Below are 26,909 nucleotides of genomic sequence, written 5' to 3'. Positions count from 1 at the left end.
GTCATTCTTTCAGCTAACGTACAGTGCTGCCTGTACAAATTTACTTCTTTCACTTTCCCCGTTACTTTTGTTTTCTGCATTTGTCCATGTTATTTTTCTCTGCAAAGAGCAAGCTGTTTGAAGGTAGGCATTAACTTCATCACGAAGTCCTGGTATGAATTTGAATTGTCTCACTGAATGTCTCATAATTTAATCAAGAGATTAGATGCTTTTGAAAAGTATTACAAATGGAAAGCTATATAATACCTATTTGTGATACCAGAAAATGCCATTAAAATAAGCATATGATTTTTCTGATGAAATCAGAAGTCTCATATCAAGTCAACTCTGTGTATGAAACAATAAAATTCTACGAAAAGAGACTTTCACAGAAAAAGAAAATAGAAATCAAAGAAAAATTTAAAATTACTTTCTTAGTTGATCTTGAAATGCATATTTTTTTTCACATTCAAAAAAGTATAAAGAACTGATTTAGCATTCAGATCAGTGACACAATACCTCAATTAATACTTTCTATCCCAATATCATTCTAAAATAAGAAAATGTATCTATTTCTTATTTGATAACAGGAAGGGTAATAAGTAGTCATTGAGAGCTAAATAAACTTAGCTCTGTGAATGAGAAAACTTAAAGTACTTATTACTATGGAAGATCTAAAGTTATTATAGTTCACATTTCAACTAAAATTATAACAGTTCCCAAAGCCAAATTTATGGCATCTTTAAATACAGGTATTTTCAGACCACGTAACCCACATGTAAAATTAAATATTTCCCTAAAATAGAGACATATATACTTATTAGTATAATCTTATTTGAATAAAATAGTATTAAATGAGATTGTAACAACAAGATAACCAATGGGAGAGGACTCTCTGAATATGAACCAATGTGGCAGATGCCCAAATCGCCAGGGCCTTAAGCATCTTGCTGCTTCACCTCCTCTCATTTATAATTTCTACTGCAGCTCCAAAAATCCAAACATGAGACCTAATTACTCCTGAGTAAAGCCTCCTCTTGTCATCATTCAAATTACTGATTGCCTAATATTTTAGTAGCAAGATCTCTTAGCCAGAAAGAAGATAATCCACTCAGTCCCAACCTGGAGCTATGTACAGTCTGGTCATGTGTCTGTGGCCAGAAGTGCTCCATAGAACTGTTAAAACCCTTGCAGGAGTGAGTCCAAATGCGGACCTCATTTTCACTCATCAACCTAGGTTGTGCGGAACCTGAGAGTTCTGTAGGCATGAATGTGTCTTCAAAAAAGCTTCTGTTGCTGACTTGTAACTAGAAACTATGTATCACTATTCTTGAGCCAGAGTTAGTAACCCAAGAACACATGTTCATCCTCTCCCATTGTAAGAACTAGATCATTTCTACACTATTACCGAGAGAAAGAGAGTATGCGTCATTATGGAAAATGCTGTCTGGACATATGGATATCTGAATATTAATGCTATTTACATCTAGAAAAAAATCCAAACTAGATATTTGATCAAACCATTGACACTTTTGCAAAAGTTTAACCTTTATATAATTCCACAACCTCATAAAACATTTCTATTACTTCTCTACTGCCTTTTAATTAAGAAAAAAGGTTTTCTGATTATGAATGGAATGATGTCAAAAGAAAGATTCATACAGAATATATTGGCAGATACAGTGTGTATTTTGTTAGCAAAAAGTTTTGATTTACATTTTTAAAATCCTTTCAGATGATGTAGTTTATTTAAAAAAAGATGTAACCATTCCTTAACATAAACATGCTATATGTTAGAAGCAGATGTACAAGTTTGTCATCAAAATGAGCAAAATCAATTTTCTTTACAACCAAATGGCAACATCTGATTTTACATCTTGGAATTCACTGCAAGTAAATGAGCGTGATCGTCTCCTAAGATTTGTTGGTCTCTGAGGTCTTCCTTCTATCAAGTCTAAATAGATGTCGGATTTCAGGAAACGTGTGTAACTGTCTTGTTCCATGAGCTGATACACTCTGCTTTGTGCAGCATCAAAACTGTGGAGGGTGGGTTGGGTGATACTCTTAGTAATGATTTCTTTGGTGTGAAAATCAAGGTTAACCTGGATAAACAGAAAAAAAAGTGTAATTATTGTCAGTACAGGACTGATACAATGTTGGAAGGGGCATGATGTACTAGATGCTTGAGTCCTCTTATGGGTCTAGGGATCCAATGATCTGTTCTGGATTAGGATTTTATTTGGCTCTTTCTTCTCATCCTATGCTCCTGGTACTTCCTACTCTCTGCTAATTTAGAATAATGGAATATTGCAATGGTAAGTATCCTAGAGATCATTAGGTTAACTCACTCATTTTCAAAATGGGAACTAAACTTCACAGAGGTTAAATTATTTGAGTTATGGGAAACAAGGAGCTTGGGGCATATTTGAGATTTCAATATGGGGCTTCTATTTACCCCAGTGCTCATTTTATTATGTTATGATGCTGTCGTATAAGCAAACATGTGCTAAAGTATAAATGTCTTTTACAGATAAAATTCTTTAACGCCTTGTATTATAGCGCTGTCGAAATATCAGATTCTGATGGGGGGAAGTTTTCATGTAGGGGCCCTTTCTTTTCCCTTATGGATGACAAGTGTAACTAGCTCCCTTTTGTTTTTAATCTCTGTATAAGGTTGGGCTTGGGGAAGACAGAATGATACATTGAGAAAAAAAAAAAAAGACTGAAACATTGAAACAAAAAAAAGAACCATCATTTTTTTTTTGTGGAAAGATACCCACATAGACACATTTACCCTGGGGGCAGTACTAATTTATAGTCAAATAAAACTTTAAACAGTGACAGACTACCAGTTCTCTACCTCAGTGAAGAAGCACTATTTTTGGCCACGTAATAGGAACATAGACACTCTATTTAATTAACATATGAGAACAGTCAAGTAATATTTGCTAGTCTTATAACCATTTCAGCAATTGCATCACACAATTACCTCATATTGAGTTTGGAGTCAAAGAAAACCACTATTTTTTTTTTTTTTTACTTGAACCATTGCCAGGTAGCTTTACCTCATCTCTCCATTATGAGATTTTCTTTTAACTTGTATTAAAGTAGAGGAAAAACCCTTTTGGGCAAACAAAACTGTGTATAGGTACATGAGCTAAAATAAAAATGGTATATGATACAAATTTCTTGATATCTTTTGCCTTTCATCATGTATAGAAATCTTTAGTTTCTACATGAGGTTGCTTGTGCTAAGGTGATTAATATGGATAACTGAATGAATTTAAACTTTGCAATTAATTGTATTCACTCTTAATCTGGAATGAAAATCATTCTGAGGAGTGACTTCAATTAAACCTTTCATTTTATGATAACATATTACAATGTATTGTATTTATATACATGTAAAAATCTATATAAATGACCATTTTTGCATCAGCAAAATCCTAAACTTTCTGGTTGAATGTATGGGGGTATTAATTTGATGAAGGTAGATTCTCTCAAAAATTTAGACCTGAATAGACATTTCTCAAAAGAAGAAATGCAAATGCCAAAATGCCATATTGACAAAATCCTCAACGTCACTAAACATCAGGAAAATGCAAATCAAAACCACAATGAGATATCACCTCACCCCAGTCAGAATGGCTATTATCAAGAAGACAAAAAATAATAAGGATGTAGAGAAAGGGGAAATTTTATACACTGTTGGTGGGATTGTAAATTAGTACAGCCATTATGGAAAACAGTATGAAGGTTCCTAAAAAAATAAAAATAGGACTACCATATGATCCAACAATTCTACTACTGGGTATATATCCAAATGGTATGTCAAAGAGATATCTACATTCCCACGTTTATAGCAGCACTATTCAAAATAGCCAAGAGACAGAATCAACCTCAATGTCCACCAAAGATGAATGAATTTAAAAAAATGTGGTATATGTACATAAAGTAACACTATTCAGCTACTAAAAACACCAAATGCTATCATCTGTAGCAACATGGACAACCTGGAGGGCATTAAGTGGAATAAGCCAGGAACAGAACTACAAATACTGTGTGACCTCACTCATACGTGAAACCTAAAAAGGTTGATCTCATAGAAGAAGAGAGTAGAACAGTGGTCGGCAGAAGCTGGGAGGGCGGGGGGAGGTAGAGGGATGGGGGAAAGGTTAGTCAGTGGGTACAAAGTTATCATTAGGAAGAGTAAGTTTGGTGTTACATAACATGGTTGGGTGAAAATAGCTAATAATAATGTATTGTGTATTTTAAGATAGCTAGAAAGGAGATATTGAATGTTATGACCACCAAAGCAATGATGAGTTTTTGAGGTGACGCATATGCTAACTGCCCTGATTTGATCCTCATACAATGTAGCCCAGAACAGTAGACACTGTACCCCAGAAGCAGGTACAATTATTGTATGTCAATTATAAACACAATTTATAAAATAAGTTTGGAAAAATAACATTCCCATATTTAAAAATAAAATTCTTATTATCTTAAAAAATTTTTCAAACAGTTATAAATTTTTACAATCGTCTTTACTGTACCTCTTGTGGAGCGTCATTCTGTATAAATTTCTCATATATTGCTTTCGCTTTAAGGATAATTTGTCGAGGTTCCTTGCTTTTCTTGAAATCTTCACAGGCTTTCCAAAATTCAATGTTTTCCTCGCTGAATTCAGTTTTAAGAAATCTGGTAAAAGCCTCCAGTCCATCTACCATGAAAATAAATAATAACTGTAAAATATTAATGCTGAGAAAATATACTATTTGATATTAAAATACTACTGCAAATAGTAACAGAAAAGCTGTGTCTTCCATCTAACGCAGCACACAGCACATATCTTGCACAATACACGTGGTGGGCTTCATGTAGTTTCCACAACTAGGAAAGGGAAGTATTGTTCCTGTTGAAATAAGGCCGTGTCACACTTAGACCTAAGAGTAAGAGGAGCCCTACTGGACCTCGCTTTATGTGCCTTTTATCCACGCCCCTTCCGGAGAGTGAGGGGTTATTCTACACAGCCAGGGAGCCACTCCCCTCGGAACCTATCCCGGCTTCTAGACTGTGCCTCTGGCACCCAGGGTCCTGGGAGTCTCTGCCCCAAAGCTGCACACGGACCTCTTTCCCAAGTCCATGCACCAAAGGGCACTGACTCACTGCCACTCACACCCTGAGGCCCAAGTGTGGACAGGGCTCTAATTTTCAGCCTTGAGTGTCTACTCAAAGGCACACGGAGGCCTCTCAGTGTAGACAAAAACCACAGGGGGAGAGAGAAATGAGGAAGGCCATATTTATAGTATGGAACATACTGAGGATTTTAAATTCGAATGTAATCTTTTACAAAGTATATTTGTCAAAGTAGAAGGATTAAATATATATATTTAAACAGTTGTTAGCTTGATCTGTAACTCTTGAACATTTAGACATATAGTATGAGGCCTTTTTTTTTCACCTATGTCTTGAGCGCCATTAAATGTCAGGGGCAGGTATCGCGTCTTGTGGAGACTACCTGGCTCAAATTCATGTTCATCGAGTTATTATGTGGCCCTGAGTGAATTACTTTTCCTTTCTGTGCCTTAAAATGAAAATAATAATGATACCTACCTGATAGGGCTGTTCAGAGCATTAAATGTGTTAGAACATGCGAAGTGTTTAGAACAGTCACTGGCAAATAGTAAGAACTTCATAAGGATTTCAGTGGTGGTGGTTGTGATGGTGATGATGCTAATCTTGATGATTTTCAGTTATTGAAGGCTCAGCCAGATAAAGTTTATGTAGCTAAAAATGTGGCAGACTTTGGATCAAACCTAAGAAAATCTGACTTCAATACTAAGGCTCTATCAACTACTTTTTTTTTTTTTTTGGCTTATAGGGATTTTAAAAATTAAACTTCTTTATTTTGATAAAATTATAGAATAATATATACTTATAGGAAATAAGAGAGAGAGATCCCTATGTATCCTTTTTCCAGTTTTCACCAACCTAACAACTTACAAAACTATAGTGAAATATCACAACTAGGAAATGACATTAGTTGATAAGTCAAGATATAGAATATTACAACTCATGTTGCCCTTTTATAACCATATTCATCTCTCTCCCACATCCAACTCCTCCTTAACCCTAAGAACCACTAATCTGTCCTTCTTTGCTATAATTTTTGTCAGTTCAAGAATGTTATATAAATGAAATCACATATTATATATTATTTGGGATAACTTTTCACACAGCACAATTCTCTGGAGATTCATCCAGGTTGATGTATTTATCAATAATTTGTTTCTTTGCATTGCTGTATTGTACTAATGCACCATGATAATGATGTGGATATTCTACCATTTGTCCATTTGTTCAACCAGGAACCCATTGAAGGATGTACATGCTATTTCTAGCTTTCTATTATTTTTTTGGTTATTATAAATAAAGCTGTTAAGAACATTTATGTATAGGACATTTTTATGCAAAGGTAAGTCTTCATTTCTCTGGGTTAAGTCCCAAGAAGTGAAATTGCTTGGTTGTGTGGTAGTTGTGTTGTAAAAGCATTGAGGGAAGGGAAATATGTTTCTAATGGATTTTTCAAATAAATTTTCTCAGAGGAAATCACTCTTTAGTCGGATTTAAATAACTTTTAGCAATCTTTCTTTAGATTCTATCTCACTCTCTAGTTACAGACTATTTCTCTTCTCCTGTCGCAGGTAAGTTATTATGAAGGAAATGTTACAAGCCCCATCTGCACTTGTAAGCTGGCAGCATCTGATAAAACTGCCCCCTTCTTTTTCAAGTACTCTTTCTCATAGGGCTGCAGGGTACCACATCGCCTAGTCTATTTCTCTGCGCAATTGTCTGTGTTGGTTTAACGTCCTCTGTTCCCCACTGAATATCATGTTCACTACAATTCTATTCTTTGCATTCTCTTTTCTGTCCTCTTCTATTTTCCCCTTCTCATCTCTATTCCACTGTTTTCTCTTCCAACATTTTTCCTGAACTCTTTTTTCCTTACTCCCAACTGTATTGTATACATGCTGTTGGCATCTGGAGGCAAAATGAGGTATTACAAACAATTTTAGAAAACAACAAAGTTTTCTGAGTTCAATGTTGATATCATTAAAAGATTTTAATTTCATTACAAGTAATCATTTAAAAAAATCTTCTCTCGATTTCAAATATTCCTCTAGCTACTGACTCACATCTTTTCTTCTTACCAATATAAAGTCTTTAAGTTTTCTACGCTTGATCTCTTAATCCCCTCTACCTCATTTACTTCCCAACATGCTAAATATGGTTTTATTCAACATTTTACTTAAATTATTTTTTCCAAATTGACTTAATGTTATATTCAGTGAACATTTTTTTTTTCAGTCCATATGTTACTTTATCTGTTTACAACAGTAGGCATGGTAGAGATTTGCTTGTAATTCTCTTTGATGGCACCTAAACTCCTGAGTTTCCTTTTACACCTTCTGACTGTTGCATCTCCAATTTCTTCTCAGCTTATTCTTTTTCATCCTTCCCTTAAATCCCATGCATGGAAAATCACTGCATCACCCAAATACGATCACTATGCTGCTGATTCTCAGAACTCATCTCCAGCCCCTGTCCTGAGCCACTAGCTCCCATCAACCAACATGTGGGAAACATCTCCCTGGAATCGCCCATCCAAATAGTCACGTCGCAGCTGCATTTATCATCTTCGTCCAAGATGCTCCCTGCATACGTGGCCTGTCCAATGGCACCGTCAACTCAGGGACTTAAACCAGAACCTGGGCACTTATCCTTGGGGATGCCCAGTTTCCCTCTCACCTCCCGCACAGTTGACAATCAAATGTTCTCAATTTTAACACTTTCATATATCCTGCATCTGTCTTTTTATTTTTATACAATCTGTAATTACTTTTATTCAGACCAGAATTGTGCCATGTAGATTATTATAAGAACCTCCTAACCAGTGACTCTGACTTCAGGTTTCTCTTGATTTTTCTGCCTCCAACCTCCTAGTTTATTTTACACCATCTAGTCAGTGATGTATCTTTTATAGTACACATTTCACTGTGATTATTCACTGGTAAAATTTTGCAATAATGCCCTTCTTCTCTTCTCACTATCTTTTTTACACTCTAAGCTCTAGTCATAGGGAAATACACATAGTTCTGTGCAGATGCCCTGATCCTGCATCTCTTACTTAGCTTTAGCTCCTGTTCGATACACTTTTCCCTTCCTACTCTAATCTCATCAAAGTAATTTCATTAATCCAATCCTTACCGTCCATGTCCATTGAGATTTACGTCAGAGGTCATCTTGTCTACAAAGACTTTGCCAATCTCTCAAGAATAAGTTAGGTGTCCTTCAGATACGGCTTCCTAGCACACTGAGTAACATTTAAAATATCATATTGGGTGCCTGTTAACTTTTGTTTCCCATGCAACGCTGTGGGATTCACAAGATAAAGACCATTGTCCAATTTGCCACCAAATCCCCAGTACCCAGCATGAGGAAATCATTCAAAATTATTTATTAAAAGAAATAATCAATACATAATTGAATTGATATAAAAATATATAATTTCATTTAAAGACATGAAATAGTTTCAGAAAATGCTTTGTATTTTCAGTGAAACATCAGACCTATATTTACAAAAGAAATTGACAATCAGAGCCAGCAAACATTAAAAAGCAAAAAGTAACACAAAAACTCAAAAAATCTTGTCCTATTGTAAATATGGACAAGTATATGTAATAAAAATTATACCAATTCATTTAATAAGTTGATCCTTATCTTAGCCAGATGCCATTAAACATTTAATTAATATTCTAATTTCATCTTTCACAATCAAATTTTTTATTATGATTTGGCTTCTTTGGGCATATGAAAAGGTAGAGAAATGGCTACCAGTGACAGTTTTATTTCTGAATCTATTAATATATTATTAGGTCGGGGCTTAGCCTCATGAGTTTTGCCAATGTGAGCCTTCTACTGAGATTTGGGTCCTTCCTGGCATGCTAATGAGATGACAACATAAATTCTGAGAACTTGCAAGGCTGAAGTTTGTGGTAGCTGTCAGTTTATACAACTTCAGATAAGCCGACAAACTCTTCTGGAGGTACTCTGCTCCCTCTTAGATATCCCTATGAATTATTCAGAAAGATTCTTAATTCAATGGTGCATTCCTAACTTTGCTCACCTACGTTATTACATTTGTTTATTTGTTTCCTGAACTTTTCACTGAATAAGTCATTAATTCACTGAAAAAGTTTTTATTGCACGCTGTGTTCCAGACACTGGTCTAGGTACTAGGTACCAGCAATTTAAAAGGTAGACAGTATTTGATTTGATGTTTAATCTATAGAGTCCTACCTTAAATAAAAGAAAATATTACTATCAAATTATAAAGAAGAGGAGGATTGAGACAGAGTAACAGGAATCAGACTTGTCCTCCAACAATGAATAACTCTAAACCTGGACAAAATAGTGAGGCAGTAGTTTTCAAGCAGAGTACAACTGGCGACAGAGACTGAGAACAGGTAAGAAGAGAAACACATGATGTGAGCACTAGGTTTACTCTGGCTTTCTGCCCTGGGACACGTTTAAGACTGGAACGGATGAAGATGGAGTAAAAAGACTTGCTGAACTGAGGAGACTGAGATGAGAGTTTGAGAATCACGATGCATTTGGAATTTGTGAGTCAGGGTAGTGACAAAAAGGGAAACGTGGATGGGTGCAGGACAGTTCAGGCATCCTTGGACCAAGCCAGTTTACCAACTGCCTCCCCTGTCTGCTTGGAGTTGTCAAGAACAACTGCAGAACATGCTGGGAATAAAATATTCTGAGATGAAAGGATCTGTTCCCTGCCCCCTAGAAACAGCAATTCCTGCCTGGGATATAAAACCCAGGGCAGGATGATCTCTGGGGTCTCTTAGCTCAAGTGCCACTGGAACGTCACAGACAAGATTCTCTCCACCCTCAGCAGCCTTCCTGAGCCTTGCAGGAGCAGCTCAGTGTGCAGAGTAGACTCCTACTATCTCTTGCTGCCTATTTGTAAGTAATGAAGCTGCTTTGCTTAACCAGTTGTGTGTGTCCTGTCTCGCTGGACTTGCGCATGTAGTCAAAATCACAGCCCAAGATGCCCTGGGCTAACCTGGTAGCCAGCGCACAGTGAATCAGCTTCACAAGGGGTCCCAGCAGTCTGCATGCAGTTTTCCTTCAGATCCTTGGCTGGGGGCTTGGCTGCACATGGGTAGGGAAAATGCTGTGAAGTCCAGAACGGTCCAGCTGCTGTGGGACTGAGTTGCAAATGAAAGATGAGAGTTTTCACAGGTCCAGATGACTTTCGATTTCTGGCTCAGCCACAGAAGAGATACCCAAGAAGCCCTTGCTTTTGGTATAAATACTATGCCTGAGGTTGGGGTGTTGTCCTAGTACAGTAAAAACTCTAAAAGAGAGCAGGTTTAAAGGATCACATTGGCCAGAATGAACCACCAACGATTTAACTGACTGCCAGAAAAATAATTCAACATTCTAGACTCCTATATCTTGTTCCATGCTCATATACAATAAAAGATTATTAGGCATGCAAATAAATTTCTACTGTGACCTATTATCAATATTGTTTGTTGATAACAACAAAATATTAATAAAAACAGATCACAAATTACCCAAAATGTTAGAAAGAGCAAACAAAAACATTAAAAGAGCTATTATAAATACCTTGAAACACACAAGGTTAAAAAAGACAAAATGAGTGAATAGATGCAAAAACTCAACAGAGAAATTGAAATTATAAAAAAAATCACATTGAAATTCTAGAACTGAAATGTAAAATATTTAAAATAAAAAATTCATCGGATGAGCATGACAACAGATTAAATACTGCAGAAGAAGGGATGAGTATACTGGCAGACAGTTGGATAGAAATTATTTAATCTAAAGAAGGAAGGGAAGAAGGAACAACAACAACAACAAAATGATGGAACAAACAGAAAATAAATAGTAAGGTGTTAAATGCAATAACATCTATATCAATGGTGGTACAACATTTAAATGGACTAAACATTCCAATTGAAAATGGACTAAACACTCAAATTAAAAATCAGAGATTTTATCAGATTGGATTAAAAATTAACACCAGACTATACATTGGCCATAAGAGACACATAAAATACAAAGTATCAGAAAAAGAATGAAAATGATCTACAATGAAGAGGTTAAAAATAAGAAATCTGATTAAAGAGCTCCTATGTAGCTTGACAAAGTGACTTCAAAATAAGTAGTATTTCTATTTCATAATTATAAAATAGTCATTACTAGTACATAACAATCTTAAATATATATAAACTTAATTCAGAGCTTCAAAATACATGAAGCAAAATTAACAAACTGGAAGAAGTAGAAAAAACCACAATTAGGGTTGTAGATTTAAATTCTTATCACTCATTGATAGAAAAATAGAATATCAATAATATATAAAGTGTAAACAACATTATTACCTAAATTGACGTAATTGACAATTACAAAACACTATACCCAACACATCTTTTCAAGTGCACAAGGAAGATTATTCAAGGTAGACTATATGGTAGGACAGAAAATGAGTCTAAATAAATTTCAAATGCTGAATAATTTTACAGATGTGTCCTTTTCCTACAAGGGGTTTAAATTAAAAATCAACACTTGTAACATAGCTAAAAAAGCTCCAAATATTTGGAAATAAAACAAGACACTTATAAATAATACATATGTCAAAGACAAAATCATAAGGGAAATTAGAAAATACTTATAATTGAATCATAGCAAAAGTACAGCACATCAAAATTTGTAAACAGCAGCTTACACAGTAGTTAGAGGGTGATTTATTGCATGAAATGGTGTACTACTATAAGAAAAAGGTTAGACTGGGTGCGGTGGCTCACGCCTGTAATCCTAGCACTCTGGGAGGCCGAGGTGGGTGGATCATTTGAGCTCAGGAGTTCGAGACCTGCCTGAGCAAGAGCAAGACCCCGTCTCTACTAAAAATAGAAAGAAATTATCTGGACAACTAAAAATATATACAGAAAAAATTAGCCAGGCATGGTGGTGCATGCCTGTAGTCCCAGCTACTCGGGAGGTTGAGGCAGGAGGATTGCTTGAGCCCAGGAGTTGGAGGTTGCTGTGAGCTAGGCTGACGCCATGGCACTCTAGCCCGGGCAACAGAGTGGGACTCTGTCTCAAAAAAAAAAAAAAAAAAAAGGTTATAAAAATCAAGATCTAAGTTTCCACTTTAAGAAGCTTGAAAAACAAAAACACATTAGAAGGGGAAAAAATAAAAACAGGAGCAAAAGTCTACATAATAGAAAACAAACTATAGAGAAGATTAACGAAGCCAAAGTATAGAACTCTTAGTAAGACTGTTTCATATTAGGAAGCAAACCAGGGATATTACCAGGGATCTTACAGATATTATAAAAAATGAATATTATGAATGACTTTATGTCAGTAAATATAACTTATATGAAATGGACAAATTGATTAAAAAACAATAAAACCTATCCAAACTGACACTGAAGAAGTGGAAAATATGATAGCCTTAAATCAATTAATAAATAGATTTTTAAATAAAATATCTCCCCCACCAAAAAAATCTTTGGGGACATATTTGATGAATTCCATAATACATTTAAGAAAAGAAAGTACTCTAATTCTGTAATTCTTATGCAATTTCTTCCATAAAACAGAGAAGAGATGAATACTTTCCATCTCATTTTACAAGACTAGAATAACTCTAATACCAAAACTTGACAAATATTATATCCCCTCATTAACAAAAAAAAGAAAAAGAAATAAAGAAAAGAGAAAGAAGATCACACACCAAAATGTCACATGCCCATAGATGCAAAGATTCTGAACAACACATTAAAATATTAAATCTAGCAATTTATAAAGAAAAAGCAAACACTCTGGCATTATAGATGGAAAAATTATGAAATATAGAAATAATAACTTTCTTTGTCTATTCAACTCATTTTCATTTATATTTCCATTTCTTGTATTCACTGTTCTCTAGAACTGTTCCTCATGGTCAATAACTATTTCTAATATAAAAAGTTCCATATAGAATGAAGCAGGATGAATGAATCTCTATTGGCAGAATTATGGCAATAACTAAGAGGTTTTGCATTAATACATATTTAGAGGTTTTGAAGGCTAATTATTGTTTATATGCATTACCTCATTTAATTTTCATAGCAGATACCTGGAATATGTCCTATATTAATTTTCATAGATGAGGAAACTTAGTTTCAGATAAGTTTAATTGCCCCAGATTTCACTTTTCAAAAAAAAAAAAATATAGAATTCTGTCTCTCAGGAAGGCAATGTTTCTTGTGGTAGGCAGAAAAATACCCCTCCACAAATGGCCATTCCCTAATCCCCAGGATCTGTGACTATAGACCTTACATGGAAACAGGCACTGTGCTATTGTGACTATTGTTAAAGAGCTTGAGATGGGGAGATTATCAGGGTGAATCCAACCGAATCACATGAGTCCGTAAAAATAGAAAGCTGGGTGTGGCGGTGTGCTCCTGTAGTCCCAGCTACTTGGGAGACTGAGACAGGAGGTTCACTATAGCCCAGTTCAAAGTCAGCCGACCCCATCTTTAAAAAAATGTACAAGACGAAGGCCAACGAGTGGGTCAGAGAGGTGTGACATAAGAAGGACTTGAGTCTCTGTTGTTGGCTTTGAAGATGGAAGAGATAGTGGTGAGCCAAGGACTGTGGTCGATTCTAGAAGGTGAATGTCTTTGTCCCTTCTGTGTGGCTATAAAGGAATCTCTGAGGCTGGGTAATTTCTACAGAAAAGAGGTTCATTTGGCTCACAGGTCTTCAGGCCATACAACAAGCACAGCACAGACATTTGCTTGGCTTTTGGTGAGGGCTTTCGTGCTGCGTCAAAACATGGTGGAGAAGGTGAAAGGAGAAGTTGCATGTGCAAAAAAGGACCCAACACAGGGGGTGTTCTGCTTTGTAACAACTCCCTCTCTGGGAACTAAATCGTTCCTCTGAGAACCACCCCAGTCTAGTGAGAGTGAGAACTCACTCACTGAGAAAGTCACCAAGCCATTCAGGAGGGACCCACACCCGTGACCTGAACACCTCCCACCTGGCCCCACCGCCCAACACCACCACACTGGGGTTCAAATATCAATATGAGATTTGGTGGCGACAAACAAACCATATCCAAACCACACCAGTGGGAATGGCCCTCAGTTTGTAGCCAGCAAGAGAAGAAAGACCTGTTCTGAAACGATAAAGAATTTAATTCTGCCAATGACCCAAATGAGCAGAAAAAGGATTCTTTCTTAGACCCTTCCCAAAAGGACAAGAGCCTGCTGAAGGCTTGATTTTATTCTAATGAGACCCATACTAGATTTCTGACTTACAGAACTGTAAGATAATAAGATCGTGTTGTTTTAATCATTAAAGTTGTGATAAGTTGTTACAGCAGCAGCAGGAAACCAAAATAGTCCTCAAATTATGCTTTATATGTCACCATTAATAAAAAATTCCTCCTCTATGTAGAACTTGTCCTCATTATCATGAGACATCTTTTTTTTTTAATGTTGTTAGCAAACTTTTTAATATATTAGACTTCTAGGAACTTAATGTTTAAGAAATCAGTAGTCATGAAAAGACATGACAAGCTACAGACATCCCTAAGCATTATAATATGGAATGACTCCAGTGACTGCCATAGTGAACAGGTGACATGCGCCTCTTCTACGCCACAGCTTCTCCCATTGGAGTTTCCACTGGGTCCTGAAAGAGGTCCTGTCATTCCTTTTCCTCGGTACATCGACCCTGACCACCAGATGTCAGCAGTGAGACGCTGGTAAAGAAACCAGGGGGCTCATGGAAGGTGCGGCTCACCAAGAATTCGAGAAGAATGCGCATTGCAAGACTGACAAGCAACTTTCAGAACTTGTCTCCAGTCACCAGATGCTAGAAAGATAATGCCTAGTCCAACACAACTGTGTTATGAAGGCCTTAGTCCCAAGCGGTTTCCGAATGAGTCAGCAAACTCTGACCACTGAGAAGAAGCAAGTGATCAATGTGAGTGATATTTAATTGTGCTTATTTCTCTGACTCACTGTATTGTTTTCAAAGTTTATTTCTCACAGTGAGCTTTGTGCTTTTCTCAGAATGTAAAAAGGAAATATAGATGGACGATGGTTCTTTGAAGCATTTTGATACATAGTAGATTTTCTCCAAATACCTAAAAATATATAGGCTTTCAGAGTGAAGTTAATGTTTTATCTACCAAAATAACTGCTGAAGTAAACAGCAAGGCTTTCCACGTGCTGGTTGCGCTGTGGCTTATTAGCATATGAGCACCCACTGGGTTGTTCTTCAGTGTGTTCCTGTTTGATTTTCCTTCCCAAAATTCCTTTCACCATCTGCATCTCAGTACTTGGACTTGTACAAAAGCAGTTTGTGCCATTACTGTTGTCCAAGACTACACTCCTTTAATTTTTGAAAATTAAACAGCAGTATCTTCCCAAGACTTCAGGTGAAACGGGAGCCTCAGGCTGATGGCTTTGTGAAGTCAGCTGAGCAAGTATCATTTGGCTGCTAATTACAGCAGCTCGGAAATCTCTTCCTTTTCCATTTATATAACTTAAGAAATAGTTTTATTGCCTAGTCTCTGGTTTTACTAATCTTTCTCTTTATTTCTCTAACTTCTTCTATAATGATCTGGAAGGAAATACAGAGACTAAGACTAAACATGCCTTTCAAACCCTAAATTGTAACCAAAGTAGAATTTTGAAATGTGGGGCAATGTTTAGGTCTTTAAAAGCCAAATAAAAACAAAACAACCATCTATACACCAACTGGCTTCTGTAAAAGTTTAAGTAGTCAGCCCCAGCATCTGGCCAGATCTGTTAAAAACATTTCTTGTTGAGAACTTTCCCCTTGATGAATATTTAGTGTAGTAGAAACCAGCTGCTTAGCACCTGTATTTCCTTCCTTTTCCAAATTTCTAAAAGCCTTATCCTTTTTCCTCAAAATTAATATCCATTTTCACTGGGTTAAATTCTAAAAAACATTGTGTTCTCTCAATTCCTCTCTAATAACTATCTTTATAACTGATAGGCTTTTATATTTTTTAATAGAATTTGAGAATTTCTTGTTTCTTATTGAAGGGTCAGTATCTTGGTATGCTTTGTTGGTAGTTTCTATAAAGTAGATTTCAGAAAAGAATTTCTTGACTAGATATTAGGAAACAATTGGAAGCAAGACAACAAAGTGATTGTGAGAACGTTTTTAGGTAACTCTAATAAAAAAGAAAAGCTCTCATATGGAAATGTGCCCCATGCTGATATTAAAAAGCACATCACTGGGTGTTACTGTTCCCTCTGTTGATGATACAGGTCCTGCCTTTCTCCATTTCACAGTAAGAGGAATTTTAGCTTGTCCTTACTTGATCCTCTGTTACTATTTAAATGCAAAAAGCAAAGTAGGCAAATAAAATACTTGCTATATTACAATGAGAGAACAGTCTGTTTCAGGTCAGATCTAGTTTAAAAAGAAGTAATTATCTGTTTATGTGGTTTATAAATAAAGTTGCACTGACCCCAGCTAAGGGATGGACTTTTTAAATTTCAATTTACTGTATTCTAGCTATATGTCATGCATAAGTATGAATTTATTAGTTTTTAAATACCAGATTATTCATAAAATGACTTACTAAATAATTGTCATGATTTTGGAAGGATAACAGCCATTACTTTTCTTATTAATAGATATCAATTATAATAAAATGTTTTGTACTGACAGCTAAAAGGAATCGTCCATATGATAGACAACTGAAATTGTTACTTATCAGAGATAACTTTTTACCTATCTTTTAATTATTTCTGAAACAGTATGAACATGAGGACTGTATTATATACTTGAAAGCTTATTATATACAATAGTTAGAAGTGTTGTTTGTTAAGGTTCTAGCACATTGCTATATGCCTTTTACTGGCACAATTCCATTTAATTTTCACAACAGCCCTCTGGAGTAAGTCTTGTTATACTCATGTTTATACATGAAGTTGATGTTCAGAGAGTTAAATTGCCCTAAATCTTACAGCTGGTAAAAGATAGCCAGGTGTTTGAACCCCGGTTCATCTTGTTTAAAATTGTAGTACTTTTACCACTAACCTGCCAAAAAGAGAACAAAGTCCCTACTGTTGCGAAATATGGAAATTAATGGGCAAGATAGATATATATGAACCAAGGACTGAAGAAGGACAATTGCAAGTGACTTAATTCTGTTTGAAGCAGAAGAGGAAAATCACCCTGCATGAAATTCAAATAGAAGTCTTCCAGAAAATAACATAAACATTATTTCAAATATAGTCCTTTACAAATTCACAAGGCACGAGTGTCGACTCTGTGCCAGCTGCTTGCTCTGGAATATTATGCAAAAGCCCTTTGTTGCCATGGTTAGTCTTGAGCTTGACACAGACATTCGAAATGAAGTCAAAGCCCTAACAAGGAAACTGCGGGGAGAGCTCATGATGCATTAACCAAAGTGAATGGGTTTTGTTGGCATAATATAAAAATAGTGAAAAATAAATGCTAATTCAAGAAATGAATGCATGATAATGGAAAAAAGAGTTCATTTATTTAAAATTTTAAGTAAATTACTTTTTTAAAAAGTAATATGCTATGTTGTGCAAGATTATCCCAACGTATTAGTTACTTCCTATTTCTCATGCTCTCTTTGGGCAGCTGCATTAAGTCAGGTTACAATGGAACCATTTCTCACGCAGAGGCAGTAACTTACTCAACAGTGCTTTAGAAGGCAGCAGTGGTGGATGCAGCTGCCAAAAGTGCCTGATAGAACCTGGGATTAGAATTCACACTGGAAGAAGCTGGCTCGATGTGTCATACAAATATGAAATGCTTGTAATTGCATGTTTCTAAATTGAAACTCTGGCATCTGTCGGAGTATTTTTCCGATGCCAAGAAACCAAATGAAACAAAGTCAAGAAACTCTGAAGTTACCCAAGTACTGTATAATATCCTAAGTGCTGGGTTGCATTGTTTAGTCTTTAATATTTGGCTTCGTAATTCTGGCCTGCCATAGAATGTTGTGGTTTCTTTTATAATAATGACTTATTTATGGGAGCCATTATAATTTGGACTGAATTTTATTTGTTTTTATTCTTTAGCTAGATTAAGAAATTAAGTGTTATGGGTCAGCTTGAGTCAGAAAGTTAACATTGTGGAACACTGGGGAATCCCTTATCTTGCAGAAAATTGGTAACTGAAAATTGGGAAGGGCAACTTGAAAAGCCACAAGGTGAACAGGGTAAGAAGAAGTACTCATTTCCTTCCCAAAAAGTGAAGTGCGCATTTCCTGCAGTCCTCTCAAACTCAGTAATAAGTCTTTTCTGCAATATAATCAGGTCATATTTTTAAATCAAAGGAATGCAACGACTTACATATTCTACTGTATCTTACATGTTATGAATTGTTCTCAGAAAATACTTAGTAGAACCATAATTCAGGGTGTTAAAAAGTCCAAGTAAATACTCATTAATAAAAATGTGAAAGATACTGTAATAATTTGCAATGACTGGGGAAAAAGTGCACAGGAAAAACAATTATGGAGTAATGGGAAGATGTTCTTATTGATAAGGACTCCCCTCATAAGAAATAACATTCTAATTCAAATCTTCAATTATCAACTGTATGAAATGATTGGAAAATATCTATAAACCAGTCACTCTTCCACATGCTAGTTGTGCACCTACAAAACCCTGCAAAACTTCTGATAAGGTTTACCACGAACTAAACATGTTCAAACTCTAACCTGTTATCTTCTTACAAGTTCTTGTAAGTCTTGTTCATCCACCTCTATTTGTTGTCTATAAGAGGCATCATTACCATCCTATTACTATGGAAATAAAATATAGGGATCATTGGCTCATCCTTTTTCTTTGTCTCTATTCCTTCATCTTCTCATTCTACAGAATACACACACATTCAATCAATAAGTCACCAAGTTCATCCATTTTCCTTCCAAAATGGTCCTTACCTTGAGGTCAGCTTTTGTATATTTACCACAAACTTGTAGGTAGTCCACATTACATGCAGAGAGTTTTACCCTTCTATCCATCACAGGTAGCTTTCTAACACACAAATTCTTCCCAAGTTTGCCCCTAACTTGATTTTCCAAGGTGTTTGTTCATTACTCTGCCTCAGTGAAAGTAAACTGCTTGCTTTTCCAGATTATGTCAAAATTTCTTATTTCTCTAACCCTTGTCATGCCCTTTCTCTGCTCCGGAATTACCTTTTACTTTGCCTATTGAATTCTTGCATACATCTATTTAAACTCTTTTAAGGATTTTCTAAAACCTATATGATATATTGCAAGTTCTGTAGCATTTTAAAAACTAGCCAATTATTTTCAAAGTTATGTATTATTCAACAGTAATATTTTGCTTTCAAAGATGACTTAGAACCATATACATGTATGTATACAAATAAACACACATATCTGTATATAATATATAATATTTTATTAGCATTAATTGTATAAGTTCAAATTGATAAAATTTACTTTTATAAAGTCAATGAGAAGACTGATGAAGACCAACAAAATTTATGATTATGACTGACAGATATAGTCTGATACTGGTTTTTTATTTATTAGTATTTTTGTTCTTATTAAATAGCATTCAGAAATTACTGATTTACATATATGTGTAGTTTTAAATGATAGGCTTTTGTTAATCATTTTGCAAATTCAGAAAAATTTGCCAATAAATAAGAATGGCAGAAAAATTAGCCTAATAGCTGCATAGAAACAAATGAGGAATAGAAGTTAAATTATTGATGGACTTCATTATGTTAAAATTTACTATATAACATGTTTGAGTTCATTTTTTAAAAACATTTTATTTCAGATTAGATTTAGATGTACCAAAAGGTTTCAAAGGTAATACAGAGTTCCCATATGTTCCAGTTCAGTTTCACCCTGTTATTAACATCTTACATTGGTATAGTACATTTGTTTTAATTAACGAACCACTATTGATATATCATTATTAACTGAAGTCCATACTGCATTCAGATTTACTTGTATTTTCACTTTTTTTTTCAAAAAAGAGTTAAACTACATGAATAAAATTTGAATAAAATAGAAGTATGGAAATACCTCCCTGAATCCTTTGGTTTCTGAGAAATACAGCAAAACCAGTGATATTTTAGTTTTGGTCTCATCAGTCTACTGCCTGTCATCTAAGCCTTTTTCAAATTATATTTCTCAGTAAAGAATTACTTTGTTTTTAATTCCCTAAATAAATTGCACTATTTAATGTCCCATGCCTATATTGGCTGTCTGCTTGGATGGTCATTTTCTTTCTCTGTCCAACTAGTGAATTTTGATTAATCTTCTAAAACCTAGGGTAGGAGCCATTTATTCCGTAGGTCCATTTCTAAAGCTGATAATAATCATTCTACAGTGGTTTTAGTATCAGCTGTTTTTGTCAAACTGAATGCTTAAATTTCCATTGTATTTTGTTTGATTTATCACTTCATTTGTCATTTGACTAAATGTAATACTCTTTCCATTTCCTTTTTATAGACATGACATACAGTATTTGAGAAAATTACATGTTTAAGCACAGGGAAATTTTATAAAATTTGACATAGCAAGGTCTTTCTTGCAGAGAGAGAGAAAGAGAGAGAGAGAGTGAGAGTGTGTGTGTGTGTGCGCGCGTGTGTGTGTGTGCACATGTATGCATAGGATATTTCTCTTAAAATATATATATATATATTTTCCTGGAGGCAAGTCAATAGAAATTAACTGAATTTAACATTGCAACCAAGAGATTTTTTAGGTGATTACTTTAAGATTTATAATTTAATATTACAACAGGTGTTGCAGTGAAATATTAAATACTTGGATTTTTTGGACTGAGTAAACTAATACTAGTAAGATAACTTTCTGTGAATTCAATATAATCTATTTAGCACTTTGGTCATGCAAGATGATAATACTGTCCAAATGGATCAGTGCTGATTTTCTTTTATTCATGTTATCTCCTTTTGATTTAAATTGCTGATAGTTTATAGCTCTTTAATATTTCTATCAGTAGAGAAAAAAAGAGAGCAACAGATTCAATTTGGTCCACTTGGTCTTGACTACTGGTGAAAGAATGAATATAGAATGTCAGGTGAGGATTTCTTGTAGAACTAATTACCCTGCTAAATCTTTCTTCACTTTGAATGGGTAATGAGAGTATGATGAAATTATTATATACCAATTTATTAAGTTAAAGAAATAAATCCAGTTTATATATTACTATCAATTGAAATTTTAATCCTCTAACTGATGACTACCCAGTTAGGAGTAGACTAGAAAGAGAAAAAAATTATTAAACTTGTTGGTAATTATTATTTTTCATAATGGCAGTAATCATTGACATTTGTACAGTGTCTAAGATTTATTGGTTTCCTACTCATTATCTCATTTAATCCTGACAGAAATCTATTTCTATTGGAGCTAAAAACATTATCTCCATTTACAGTCCAGGAAGCTGAAAGAGTGATTGGGGAGCTTCACTAAGGTTGTGCAGCCATTTATGTTGCAGGAGAAAACTAAAACTCGAATCTCCTTGGGACTAACTTTTTCCTAGCAACAAACTCAGTTATATTATTTGAGCATTTAATATTTTTAAGGGGACATGCTAGGTTTGGGAATCCTTAGATGAAACTACATCTGGTTCTTTCTATTATAACAGATAGTCAAATTGTAAAAAACTGAATTCCATCCCTTTGTCTTTTTTTCCTTGCTATGACTGGGGAAGAGACTTAAGCACAGTGATGTACCAAAATGTTGGATATAAGAGGAGATAAAAAAATTGGGGGAACATGAATTATGGAGGGAAGTTTCACACAGTTTGTTGTAATTAATCTATTAAGAATAGATCTGGATGGTGGTAGCAAGATAGTGAGGATGGGATAAATTTGACAGATATTTGGAAAGAATTTTAACAATAGTTAAGAAATTATTGGATACTGGAAATGAGGAAAACTTGGTGCATTAGAGAGAGTGATCCCAAAATAGAGAGTGACAGTAGCATTAAGGGGACATAAGGAGAAAGGAGTGACAAGTTATATTTTCATCAGAATAAACTTTCTTTCTTACTACTCTTCATTCTCATGGATTACATCCTTATCTAAACTTAAGCCTTGATTTCTTTACCTATATTTGCTTTCTATGAGTCAGTATTACAATTAGTAGGCAGACATCTATTTTCACTGGAAGAGGAAAAGTCTTCAGGGATAATCTGAGGAAGCAGAATTCTTAGGTCAGCTAATTCAGGAGATCAAGAACAGGTCACCAAGACCTTGTAGAAAGCTGAACAATTAGAGACAGAAGAAAACAGAAGATGAGGCCAGACAAGAAAATCTGCTATTATATTAGTTGGAGTATTTGAGGCTGAATTACACCTACTCCATTCCTAGCTCCCTTGGCAAAAGGAACCCCTTCTTCCAGTATTCACCTTAGAATGTGAAACCCACTGGCAGTGCTATATAAACCTGCTGTCCCCAACCCCCAGGCCGTGGACTGGTACCAGTCTGTCCCTGGCCTGTTAGGGATGGGGCTGCAGAACTCTGCATGTGACACCCTCCCCCCCCCCCGGAAAAATTGTCTTCCATCCGTGGAAAAATTGTTCTCCATGAAACTGAGGAAGGAGGCGGAGCTGGTGGGGGTGTGCACAGCAGGTGAGCAGAGAGCAAGCTTCCTCTGTATCTGCAGCTGCTCCCCAGCGCTAGCATCACCGCCTCAGCTCCACCTCGGATCATCAGGCATTGGGTTCTCATAAGGAACGTGCAACCTAGATCCCTCGCATGTGCTTTACAGCACGGTTCGTGCTCCTGTGAGAATCTAATGCCACCGCCGATCTGACAGGAGGCGCAGTTCAGGCGGTGATGCCAGCGATGGGGAGCGGCTGTGAATGCAGATGAAGCTTCAGTCTCGCCCTCTGCTCACCTCCTGCTGTGCAGCGGGGTCCTAACAGGCTGCAGACGGTACCGATCCACAGCAGGGGGTTGGGAACTGCAGCCGTAAAGAGCGGCAATCTAGGCAGCGGGCTTTCTAAGCCACGCTTTGTCACAGTGTTGCAGAGTGCAGTGAGTACTCAGTGTCTGTCCTCACCCTCCACCTCAGATACAAAGCTCCACCTTAGAGATACACCAATTCTTAACTTTTCTACAAAATTCTGCTTTAAAAATACATGATTGATATGAAGTGCAAGGTGAAGACTTTATAAATTTTTTCAAATATTATTTTCATGAGGATTTCCTAAATGTCCAAGCAAAAAAACTATTTTAAATTTTTAATCCCTGAACAATGAAAATAATATGGTTAGTTTGCTAATTATGGATTTAATAAAACTGATGGTCTCATTAAAAAATCAGAAAAATTAAAAAATTTGAAACTGTTAACTAGAGTATAAAGAAATAATTAATATTTCATCCACAATAAGTAATTCTTAACAAAATGAGACTATTTTAAAAATGTTTTCCATTAGTTGCTTCTGTTAATCAAAAAAATCAATTTACTATAAATTACCAATCAGACAAAATTTTTTATGACAGCTTGTTTTGTACAATTACATGCATACTTTCTGTAGTTTTCCATTAAGGAATAAAGTATTTGGTGAAAATGCCACTGACCTCTATGGGAAAGCAGTTTGTCAAATGATTCACCCCATCTCACTGCTTCTTCAGGGGAGACTCTGTTCAAGAAACAAAATGTTTTATAATGGAGTCTGCAGAAAGTCTGTCTATGAGTCTGCTCTAAAATATGCTATATCACTGCTCTTTTTAATTCTATTTCACAGGGTTTCTCCTTTGATTATAATGTAATGAAAGTTGCATTTACATTAGAAATTTCAAAACATTGTTTAATTTTGTTTTGGATTTTGCCTATTGAATGATATGTTAAAATAGCATTATTTTCTTATGGGTGTGTGAATTCTTTTATTTTTTAGTAAAACTTAATCATTTCTTAGGTTAAAGAGCCCCAAATATAAAGAAATGAGGTCAACTATCTTTTTAAATTCAGCAAATATGAAGAACCTAAACTGACAGTATCTTTTAGGAAAAAAAAAACAAAAAAAAACTTTTTACTGCAATTTCCTTGAAGCTCTAACCACAATATGCTGCAATTTTTTTTTTTTAAACAGATACAGGAAGTTTGACTAATGAAGTTTCAAGGGGATACAAAATATAAGACATTTTTAATACAAGAAATATTGTAGAGATATTGATAATGTAGAGTTGAATATATTTTCTTCGATCTTTTATTGGTCATATTCAAATTTGGAAGGATTTGTATTAAACTATTATAAAAGGCTATTCCGTTTTCTTTTGGAATTAAAGAAATGCTAAAAATTATAAAACATCTTTTATTTGTGCTTCGCTTGCTGTTATACTTAGGGCATTTTTTCAAACTACTGAGAAAAGAGATGAATAGTTCTCTGTGATAACATTGCATTGTGAAAACTTAAATTAATGAGTATTTTATCAGGTTATGAGGAATAAAGTATATTATTTAAATTGACAGGTATAAAATTTTAAAAGAGCACTTTTAAATGTTCATATGATTATTTAATTCTAACTATTAAGGTAGTTTAATTTTATGAGATATTTCTAGTTTCTTGAAATGAGATCTTTAACTTTCCTTATATTGCTGTGTAATTTCCAATAAAATAGAAATTCCTAATTTCCTTTTCCTTAAATCTTTAATGATAAAATCAGCAAAATCTACCCTAAAATAATGAAAAGTTATTCACCTTGTTTCTTTGGCCAAAGGCCCAGATCTACTGGAGTGGGTCTCTTCATGGAATTCCAGTTTCTGCACAAGAAGACTTAGCCTATTTCTTTTTTCCTTGGCTCTGTAATATTTAAACCGCATTAGCTTCAGGACAATTGAGATGACAGTTAAAATCTCTCTCACCAACTACCAAACAAGTTTAGAATTGGTAAACACCCCCCCACACACACACATGAATTCCATTTAAATAATATATTTATGGAAGAATTAGGATAGCATATATGAAATATGTTTCTCTTTTTCCTCAGTGAAAGTCATGCATTTGAGATTATATTTTAATAAAGATTGTACTACTTCTGTGTGGCTAAAATTGTTACATTTTCTTTTAATGAAAACACTTTAGATTTTATTTATCTACTCTTAGTAAATAAAAAGGCATTTTTTTCATTTGCAACAGTACAATCAATAAATTTTCAACCAGATATTTAAAACGTAAGTGCTAACAATTATTCAAACTCAATCATGTTTTCAAAAGTTTAAGACTTAAAATTTTATAATTTTACCTGATTTTGGCTTCTTTGCCTGCCTCTTCTTTTCCTGAACCTTGTATTAACTTGAAAAAAGTTTTTTCTTTTGATTCACACATATTTAATTGAGGAAAAAAAACCAGTGATGTTTCCATCTTCTCTCGCTAAAATGAAGAGATTCTAATTTATTACATCCTTTTCTGGTGTACTTGTTAATACTATTCCATAGTTATACATGGTAGAATAAAAAGTTATTTCAATTCTTTCAGCAATGCCTACAAAAACAAAAGTCAAAACCTGTGTTTCTGCCTCTGCAAAAATGTAGAACTGGAGAACTGAAGTACAATTCCGTCTCGAGTTGTTTAGGGAAATGATACCACAAATTTGCAAAATGACTCTTGTTCTCCAAGATAAAGACTAGTATTACCACAGTTCAACTTCTCTTTCAAGTTTGTGCAACCAGAAGGTGCTTTAATAGACCCAAAGGACACTGTCATTTCCCACAGGAACTTTTTAAAAATTTTTTTTAACGTGTGTAGTGCGTATTAAAGTGTGTTGCGGCAAAGTATTACATCAAACATTAGGAGACATTTTCCCTGTTCTTAAAAAAAGTATTTTTTTCTTATTTTCATTACATTGATTTAGGAAAATCATATTTAATTGACATAATGCTTTGTAACATTAATTACATTTGTTTAACATATTGTATGAAAATAAGACTATAGATCAGAGTTTTATGGTTGAAAAGGATAGTAGAAAGCATTTAATTCAATAATTTTTAAGCACATGTCCATGGAATAATTATAGAGATTTTTGAAATTTTTATCAGTCTGTGATAAAGTGAAAAAATATGATAGGAAAAGATTTTTTCTTAAATCTGCATTTTCTTTTTTTGTTAATATACAAGACTGTATTATTTTGAATGTGCCCTCCTGATTCTTTTGTTCTTAAAATGTTCTTTTTAATGAGATGTTTTAAATGGAGATGGCAGCTTGAATGTTTACGTACTTATTCAAAAAGAAATGTTGACAACTCCAAATTGGTTTAGCCCACACTCCTTTCACTATTTTATGAAATCTAAAAGTCTAAGAAATACTGATCTAGTCTATAACTCACATTTTATAGAAAAATAAACCAAAGATCACAGATATTAAGTGATTTATTCTTGCGAAGTCCCAGAGAGAGGTCAGTGAAAGACTTGGAATTATCAGAGCCTTTGATCACCAGTAGTATGTGCTTTAGTCTTTGCAAGAGCTTGATCTTCAGCAGTGAATGTTTTAATTAATCTAAAATGGTATATGTGAAAAGCCAGGTTATACAAATCCAAAGGAAAATTTACTTTACTTTCAGTTTTTTTGAATGATTGATTTACCAAGACAATGGTTAATAAGAAAACAAGCTGGGAGCTCAAAAATTTACTGATGTGAAATTAAAGAATGTCTAGTATATATTTATACATATCCTGCTTGATTCTATGACTTTCACTTTGAACATATTTTGAATTCCTCACCTTGGCTGAAGACTGACTGCTAAAAATAGTATATATGATGGCATTTTATGGCAAGCTTAAACTGGAA

The 26,909-nt window shown here is 34.7% G+C and overlaps 1 protein-coding gene across 1 annotated transcript; it reads right to left on the bottom strand.

Moving 5' to 3' along the window:
* Positions 1-1,705: 1,705 nt before the first annotated feature.
* Positions 1,706-25,745, bottom strand: RGS18 (regulator of G protein signaling 18). Its single transcript, XM_045536066.1, has 5 exons — positions 25,369-25,745; positions 24,825-24,926; positions 23,704-23,765; positions 4,536-4,702; positions 1,706-2,081 (listed from the first exon to the last, which is right to left on the bottom strand). Exons 1-5 carry the CDS (start codon positions 25,485-25,487, stop codon positions 1,824-1,826), a joined length of 708 nt encoding a protein of 235 aa, XP_045392022.1. The 5' UTR covers positions 25,488-25,745; the 3' UTR covers positions 1,706-1,823.
* Between the last annotated feature and the right edge of the window lie 1,164 nt (positions 25,746-26,909).

This window comes from Lemur catta, chromosome 23 (genome assembly GCF_020740605.2).
Source record: "Lemur catta isolate mLemCat1 chromosome 23, mLemCat1.pri, whole genome shotgun sequence".
Taxonomy (NCBI): domain Eukaryota; kingdom Metazoa; phylum Chordata; class Mammalia; order Primates; family Lemuridae; genus Lemur; species Lemur catta.
This window is presented reverse-complemented; position numbering and strand designations above follow the sequence as displayed.